The 9,365-nt window shown below is 41.0% G+C and overlaps 1 protein-coding gene across 2 annotated transcripts in view; it reads right to left on the bottom strand.

Annotated features, from left to right (window-relative positions):
• Window positions 1–218: 218 nt before the first annotated feature.
• LOC140499519 (galactoside alpha-(1,2)-fucosyltransferase 2-like) overlaps window positions 219–9,365 on the bottom strand; it is a 21,555-nt gene continuing 12,408 nt past the window's right edge. For both annotated transcript variants that reach the window (XM_072601040.1, XM_072601041.1), the window contains exon 3: window positions 219–5,458. In XM_072601040.1, coding sequence (XP_072457141.1) covers window positions 4,449–5,458 — 1,010 coding nt within the window. In that variant the 3' untranslated portion in view covers window positions 219–4,448. The remainder of the gene's footprint in view (window positions 5,459–9,365) is intronic.

Below are 9,365 nucleotides of genomic sequence, written 5' to 3'. Positions count from 1 at the left end.
AAGGTAGGGAATCACATTGGAGTGTGTTTCCAGGCTGTACTACCACCTTATATTAGTTCCTCTGGAACTTCCACCTTGCAGTACCTTAGACCCAGCTGATTAACTGAGACCCCTGATAGGTGGCAAACTCTGTTTTTTTTTTTTTATGCAGACAAAAAACACATCAGAGCCTCAAAGATAGAGACTTAGAGAAACAAAGAACCAGGGAGACACAAAAGTAAAATTCAAATCAATTCAACAAACATTTATTAAGTATCCACAATGTACCCTGAAATCCACTGTGTTAAATTTAGGGGCAAGAAAGACAAAAAAGGAATAAACCTGCCCTTAGACTTCAATAAGATCTAATCTTGGGGCTTTCCCCAAAATAGTCAATATATCTTTTGATTCATATACTCTCACCCAGTGTTTTACTGTAGTGAAAGTTTCTACAAACTTAAGTACAGAATTCCCAGCTCCTATACAATTGCTCAAGGTAACAAGTGCATACTGAAAAGAACACCCCCCCCCTCCCCAATCATTCAGAAAATGTTTATTAAGAGCTTACTATGTGCTAAGTATTGGGGATAAAAGGGTAAAAATAGACCTTACCTTGAAGCTCACAATCTAATGGGAGACAGTATATAAATAAGTACATTCTATCTATCTATCTATCTTTCTATCTATCTATCTATCTATCTATCTATCTATCTATCTATCTATCTATCTATCATTTATTTCTCCATTTATCACCTGTCTACCTAGAGAATGAGAATGGGAGGTAATCTCAACAAAGAAGGCACCAGTAGCAGGAAGCAACTGGGAAGGACCTGCAAAAGGTGGAATTTAACCTGAGTCTTTAACAGAAATTAGGAAAATTAGAAGGAGGTAAAGATGGAGATGATTCCAAGCATGAGGGATATTCAGTGAAAAGGCATGGAGACTCAAGATGGAGCATTGTGTTTGAGGAGCAGCAAGTAGGCTAATGTAGTAATTTTGTAGAGTTGGTGGAATGATCTGTTTCTTCCAGAATTAATTGATCTTACAGATAGAAAGAGTCTAGTTTTTTAAGAACTTTAATTGACAGAGGACTTTGTATTTGATACTGGAGGTAATCAGGAACCCTTGGAGTTTTTAATAGGCAGCTAGGTGGCATAGTGGATAGACTACTGGACCTGGAGCTAGGAAGAACTCAAGTTTAAATCCAGCCTCAGACACTTGGTAGATGTGTAACCCTGGGCAGGACACCTAACCTTTGTCTGCCTTAGTTTTCTTATATGTAAAATGGAATAACAGCACTTGCTTTTGAAATGAGATTATTTGTTGAGCTTTTTGCAAACCTTAAGATAAGGTATACATGTTGGCCAGTACTATCATTATTGTGTAGATAGGTATTATTGGGTATATGGATTGATAGATAAACTATTTAGTAAGCATTTACTATGTTCCAGGTCCTGTGTCCCACTTGGGATACAAATGCAAAGTAGAAGGGTAGTGTCTATCCTCAATCAGCATTCTAACGTTCTGCATTCTAATGGGAAAAGACAATACATAAAGAGGTACTGGAAAGAGAAGGAAGGGGAGGATCCATTTGTGGTGGCATGATCTGGATATGTTATGGGAATGAGACGAAGTCTTGGATCCTGGCACGATAAAAACTACATATCAGAACTCAGGGTGGTTCCAGGTGTGGAGTCTGATTTTCTAATGGGGAGCAGGTGTAAATGAAGGCTAGTGTGGAGTTGGTTTGGTTTGAAGTTGGTCAAGAGTGATGTCATTAGATCTATGGTTTAGGAAAAAAAACCAAAACACTGGCAACTGAGCATTTCAAAGCTGCAAAGGACTCCCAGGAGCCCATAAAGATACACAGTAAACCTATAAAGGAGCTCAAAAGTGACTCCTATGCTTGTCTTGGAAGAAAATTGAATTTGAGGTTATCACAGTGTAGAAGAATAAGAGATCCAGATAGGAAAGAAAGTAGAGGTACAGAGAGTCTCAGTCTCAAAGAAAAAGACTCTCAGATGGAGATGCTAAGGTCTAAAGAGTCAGAGACAGATATGGAGATAGATCAAAGAGAGAAAGAATCTTTAGGAAAGAGAGAGCTACACAGATCAAGTCCCCAAGAGAGATTCAAGGACAAAAACAGAGGGGGAAGCTGATAGAGACATAGAAGATAAGAGATCTGAGACTGACCCATTTCTGGTTTTCCTGTTTACTTTCACAACTGCTCCTCACCATCTAGACTGTATGGTCAAGATCTGCCTCTGGGCTCTCTAGGATATTTCTCCTCTTAACTGATTCTGAAACTGCCTGTTTTCTGAGAAAGAAAATGTTTTGTTGTCCGATTGACCCTTTGTCTTTTGTTTTCTTAATTTCTTACCCTTTAATTTGGCTTTCTACCTCCCCACCCAACTCCCTCAAGATAGTCAAGCAGGTTATTACTGAATGTGAGTGCTTTTCTTTTTCTGAGAATAAATTAACTGAAGAGGATCTCTGAACCCCATTAGGGGTCTGAGATTCTGTGATTTAGACCCTTGAACAAATCTCTGCCTCTCTCTGGGCTTTTGTTTCCTTCTCTGTAAAATGAAGGATTCTCTAAGGCTTCTTTTGACTTCGAGATGCTATCATTATGGATTTGTTGTGTGATCCTGGGAAGAACCTTTTGATACTTACTAGATTTGTAACTCTGGGCAAATCACTTAGTGTCTCTATGCCTCAGTTTCCTCATCTATAAAATGAGATCACAGTTGATGGCTACTAAGATCCCTTCAGCTCTAAATTTGTAACCCTATGAATAAGGTCATTGCTTCCCAAACTGGTGTCCAGGAATTCTGCAGTACAATGCCATTGTGGTCGTTTGATGGGAAGCATATTTTCCCATCTGGAACACTCAATCTCCATTTGTGTTAAAATCAGAAAAAAGAGGAGAGAGTGGTTCAAGCTCCCTCAGGGATCCAGGCATCTCCATCTCTAGTTCTAACCTCCCTAGAGCAGATGGGGGCTGACCTGGAGTTAGTTGGACAGGAGAGGAAGAGGAAGAAAAAGAAGACTTAAAGGAGGAGACCCTGAGTTCAGTGACAGCTATCACTAGATATTGGTGCTGAATATGGAATTTGAAATGGGAAATAAAATGTGAGTGTTGTTCAGGTAGTGAAGGTGGATGAGATGGGAAAGGAATAAACATTAAATTTCTACTATGTACCCAGCACTGAGCTATGCAATTTTATGAATATTTTCTCAGCTGATCCTCAGAACAACCTTTGGAGGTAGGTGCTATTATTAGCCTCATTTTACAGTTGAGGAAACTGAGACAGACAAAGGTTAAATGATTTGTTCAGGGTCACACATCTCATAAGTATTTTAGGTCAAATTTGAGCTTTGCTCTTCCGGACTCCAGACCCAGCACTGCCCACAGTGCCACCTAGCTATCTGAAGCCAATTGCTTCCTCTTGTGAAATCACTGCCCACTATTCCTCTCACCTTTGTGGGCCTCAATTTCATGGGCACTTAGAATCTCACAGCTGTCTGGGAGGTTGACAATATGTAGTACAAAATGATTTCTTCTGGAGAAATATTCATAGTCCTTCCAAATTACCCTCCCATGACCTGGTCTCCAGTTTTCTTCCCAATTAGGTTAGAATCTTTTGCCCACTCTCCAGCTTGTCAATGTGTTTCAGAAAATGTGATCCCATAACTGGAAATAATCTTCCACCTTACAAGGTCAGAAAAGAGTGAAAACATTTCTGTTCTTGCTTCTATTCCCACAAGCTGAGAGAACCTCAGCTTTTTGGGCTGCTATGGATAGGGTAGAGGGTCCCTGGATGTTTTAGCTTTTTCTTTTGCCCCATTCCTCAGGGAAGCAGAAGATCCTGGCAGATGAATGAAGGATACCCATTCTTACTTCCCTCTAATTTGAACTAATTCCAGACCTATCAGTAAGGAAACCCCTCTTGCAGACAATGTTGAGCACTAGCTAGCTCTGTGCTTTGTGAGGTCTGCCCTTCATAAACCTGGGGGGAAGTCTAAATGTCTCTACTTCATGCCCTAAACACCAAAGGATTTTATTGACAGCATTTATTAAAATGCTCAAGAGTCCATTGAAACGGATCAGCTTGGCCCTTTTCCCAAAAGCCCCCAGTGTAAACATGTAAACATCCAACTAATGTATGTCCATCTCCAGTGGGTTTTAGGGACACGTTAAGGACACATTAGCCCATCTTAGATAATCTCCAAGCTCTCTTCTTCAGATCTGCTATGGTAACCAACTACACTGTGTAGATCCATTCTTGGGTGATTGGCAGAGGGTGGGATGAGGTAGGTCATTAAGTTGAGGCCTCTGTCCTAAGATATGGATAGATGGCCAGGATAGGAGAAATGGTTCTCTGCTGTCCTCCAAGCCCTACTTCCATAGAACATTGATCTGCACCATTGTCAGACTCTGGGGTGAGGGCATGAAAAAAGAACCATGTTCAGTTCTTGAGGAGAGGTGACAGATCAGCTGGGATCCCTATCCATTCAGGCAGGAAGGCAGCTTCTGGCTTGAAGACTTTGAGGAAAGGTGAGTCTGGAAGGGTGTAGTTGGCCAAATAGATCGTCTCACCACCTGCCAGGTAGGCAGCCCAAATGCCAAAGGTGCCAATGGTCATGATGGTGTGGTTGCACTGAGTCAGCAGAGCAAAGTCTTTCTCAGGAGAGCTCTCCATCCCATTCCCTGCAAATATGACATCTCCCTTGGTGGAATCAATGTTGTCCCGGCACCATGCCATCCCATTGCTGGTGACGACAAAGACAGCATCGCTGTAACGAGCTCTGAACCAATTCATTGCTTGTTCCAAATAGCCCTTGTCCGCTACCACGCCTTTCCAGATTTGGGGCATGACATGAACGTAGTCACCTCGGCGGACATGGACCCCCACAAAAGTGGCTGGGCTTTTCCGTAATCCCCATAGGTAGGCCTGAGCCTCCTTTCGGATATGTTCATGTAGGGAGAATTCACGACGGATCTCTTCTCGGAGGTGGTGGTAGAAAGTCCAGGAACAGGGGTAGCCAGTGAGATAGACATAAGCACCATCAATATGGCGGTATTCCTCTGACATCCAGTCATGTAGGTAGTAATTACGCCAAGGTATGTGCTTGGCTACATTGGCTGGGAGAACAGGAAGAGTGATTCGGAAGATGGGAGCGAGGTAACGATGCATCTCAGGTGAGATGTAGGCCTGATGTCCGTTGAGTTTGGCCAGGGCATAGAGAGTGGCATACTCACCCATCTGGTTTCCTAGACGGCCTATAGAATTCACAGTCCAGATGCCCTTAGGGTGGGAAGTCGTAGGGGCTGGGGTCTCAGGGACTGGTAGATATTTCCATGTTTTGGACGTCTTTGAGATTCGAAGTTGAAGGTGAAAGACTGTTGAGGTCACAAAAATGAAGAGGAGGAAGTGGAGGACTGGGAGGGAGCAGAATATCAGGGGGCCTGACATTACTGAAGGGAGGGAAAAAAAGGGAAAAAAGTTAGTAAAGTCATTAGGAGTTGGAGGGAGCTGGATATTTCAGTAACTGGGAATGATGAAGGTAGACATTTGGGTCTCCTGGAGGTGTAAGGAACTCCATTTCCAGGGCCTAGGTGGTACAGTGAACAGAGCACTGGGCCTGAAGTCAGGAAGACCTGAGTTCAAATACAGCCTCAGATACTGACTGTGTGACCCTGAGCAAGTCACTTAACCTCTGTTTGTTTTAGTTCCTTCATTTGTAAGATGAAAATAGTAATGGGACCTACCTTCCTAGGGTGGTTGTGAGGATCAAATGAGATACTTGGGTTTATTTTATCTTTTTTTTTTTTTAATTTTTAAATTTATTTTAAACAAATGCAAAATAAGAATTGCCATATACATAGTAGAATATAGGATAGGGTTCAATATAAATCAATAAATTTCCAATTCAAGAAAACCTACATAAAAAATACTACACATTGTTTTCAAAGCTGTCCAGCTTTTCTTTGCTTCTTTGTAGGTTTTCTTTTCTTCTCTGCTGTACATTTTTACTTTATTTTCCCCCTACCTCCCCCTATTCCCAAAAAAGGCTTTAGTTAAACATGGGAAGATATAGAAATATACGCACACATATACACACACAGACACACATATGTATTTATATATATATATATATATATGCTCACATATATACATATACACCTAGATATCCATAGACATCCATATATATGTATATATATATATATTCGTATATATATCCCACAGATAGATTCCAGCCCAATCACATTCTATCTAAGAGACTGTCTATGAAAGTTTTCCCCCAGTTTCCTGCAACAGCAGGGATATGACTGTGAAGTCAAGCATGCCTCCTTGGGAACCCAGCTGGGCAGAATATCCCCTAAGTAAATTGTATAGAATTCTATATTATGAAGACAGGACAATGGGTCATAAAAGTTAAATATTGTAAGGGTTGTAAAAGTTATACATTGTGTATCTGTGTGCTCTCCCAGGAAATGTATGTTTGCGTCTCCTTATCTTGGGATGTAACCAGGACGTCAATTTCTAAGTAAAAGTTGACTCCTGAAGGGCAGTCGCTTGTTCCTGAGCCTGCCCAGGCTATGCCTTGAACAGTTTGATGTCTGTGTGCTCTTTTCCATTCCCACATGTGCTCTCATCCCCTTACAGGTGACCCCTGTTCAAACTCTGCTGCGTGGGACGCAGCACTTGGCTGTGTAGGTTTTATTTATACATGAAGATTTTAGTTAAATTTTAATTTAAATCAAAATTATTCATTTTATACTTCAACCATTGATTAAAGGGGCCATCCCCTGAGCAACTACTTAAAGAAGCCTATTCATTGAATGGGTGTATCTTGCTCAAAGTAAAAATGTTATAAGACTTTAGCCTGAAAGGGGCAGGGTCTCACATTGCATTCTGGGCCATCTTCAGACATCCTGATAAATATCAGGCCACTGGACCCAGGTGGCTCAGGAGAAGAAAGTGAGGTTGGTGACCTTGCACAGTTCTCCCTCACACAAATGAAAGTCAATTGCAAGTCATGTCATCATCTTACTGTCATGGTCTTCTTTGAGAAAGAAGGACAAACACAACCTGTGAGTGAGTAGCAGCTGTCCTCCTTTCTCCTCATTCAACATATTCAACACATTCAAAATTTTAATCTGCTATCAGATAGATAGATATAGATATATACGTAGATAGATATTTAGATATATGTATAGTGCACAAGCTATAGTATGTTAGCCATTGTTATTGTTATAATCCTAGAGGGTCTGGGATGGGACTAAACTCCAGAGTCCCTAAGAAGCTAGATACCTAAAGTCTAATAGTTGAGACTAGACACCCTAGGCCTCCAAAGGACAGTATGCCTGAGTTGCTGAGGATTAATTAGTAATGACCATAGCTAACATTTACATGGCACACTAAGGTTTACCAAAGTGCTTTGCTTTCATTATCTCGTTTGATTCTCCAAACAGTGAGATTTGCACTACCTGCTTAGGGAGGTAGTCACTATTACCAATTAGCAGGGACATGGGGTTGGATGAGGCCCATGTGTGGCCACTGCACTTCTAGCCTGGGAAATAGAGAGACCTGGTCTCAAAATAACAAGAACAATATTCAGATCACACACTTGAAAAAAAGATGTATTTGAAGACAACTGATTTCTTATTGTTCTCCATTCTTGAAGAGGACCAAAATAACTTCACTATGTTGGGGCCAAGGTACAGTATGTCCAACTATGGCTGATCTGACCAATATGAGCTTGGAAGGCACTACCACAGGTAGACACAAATATCCACGTGAACATTTGAAGAAGACATGTCTCTAAATTTACTCATCTCGTGTTTCTTTTGAGCTACTGCAATTCTTCTTTGCTCATACAGCACAGTGCCTTCTTTGATGCAGGCACACCATACTAGATGGTCCTTTGTCAATGTCTCCCATGTCACAAATTGATTCCAAAGTTCTTCAGAGAGACCTTGAAAGTATCTTTGTATAGCTTCTTCTGACTATCATATGAGTATTTGCCTTGTGTGAGTTCTCTGTGAAATAGTCTTTTAGGCAAATATACAGTCATGTACATTTGGCATTTGAACAATTTGGTCAGCTTATCAGAGTTGTAGTCTCTGCAGTAGAGTTTGTATGCTTGGCAGTTCAGCTTGAGAAAGGACCTCAGTGTCCAGTACCTTATCTTGCCAGGTGATCTTCAAAATCTTCCCAAGAGAATTCAAATGGAGGCAATTCAGTTTCCTGGCATGGCACTGATAGACTGTCCAGTTTTCACAGACATACAACAATGAGGTCAGCACAATGACTCTGTAAACCTTCAGTTTGATAGGCAGTCTAATATCTTTTCTCTCCCACACTTTCTTTCTGAGCCTTCCAAACACTAAGTTAGCCCTGGCAGTTGGTGTGGCAACCTCATCATTTATATGTACATCCTTGGAAAGTATACTTCCAAGGTAAGTAAATTTTCCACAATATTCAAAAGTTCTCCATTTCCTGTAATCAGTGGTTCCACATATGGATGGTGTGGTGTTGGCTGGTGGAGAACTTGCGTTTTCTTGGTGTTAACTATTAGGAAAAATTAGCACAAACTTCAGGGAATCAATCCATACTTTGTTGTTTCTAAGCCTCAGAGGCTGCAATGAGTGTACAACCATATGTAAACAAAAAGTTATAAAGCAACACTCTCTTCACTTTGGACTTGACTTGTAACTTTTTAAAATTAATTTACAATCAGTGAGGTAGCTGACCTTGGTGCTGTTTTCATCCTCCTTGAGGGCTCCTGACAACATTGCTGAAAACATCATGTTAAAAAACATAGGAGCAAGCATACAACCTTGCTTCACTCCATTGGTGACTGGGAAAGTGCAGGAGCATTGTCCATTATCCAGAACCATGCAAGCATGCTTTCCTGAAACTGACATACAATATCGATGAACTTCTTGGCAATCAAATTTTGCCAGAATTTTCCACAAGCCCTCAAAACTGACAGTATCAAAGTTCTTGGTCAGATTGACAAACATTGTAGATAGACCTTTAGTCTGTTTGTAGAATTTCTCCTGTGAACACCATACTGACCATTCCTTGGCTTTTTATGAAGCCACACTGGCTCTCAGGTAGATGATCATCTTCCAGGTGAAGGATCAGTCTAATAAGGAGGACTCTGTCAAGAATCTAGCTAGCAATGACTAAGAAAGACACCCTCCTGTGATTGTCACAGGACAGTCTATTTCCTTTACCTTTATAGACATGGACAATGGAGGCATTCTTGAATTCCTGGGGCATAACGTCCTCTTGTCATATAACCCAGAAAATATCAGGCAGCTTTTGTATGAACAGTAGGTTCCCTGCCTTGTAAATCTTACCTGGAATAGA

The sequence above is a fragment of the Notamacropus eugenii genome, chromosome 4, assembly GCF_028372415.1.
Source record: "Notamacropus eugenii isolate mMacEug1 chromosome 4, mMacEug1.pri_v2, whole genome shotgun sequence".
In the NCBI taxonomy this organism is placed as follows: domain Eukaryota; kingdom Metazoa; phylum Chordata; class Mammalia; order Diprotodontia; family Macropodidae; genus Notamacropus; species Notamacropus eugenii.
Note: the sequence above shows the minus strand (reverse complement) of the source record. Positions and strands in the feature narration are given on the sequence as shown.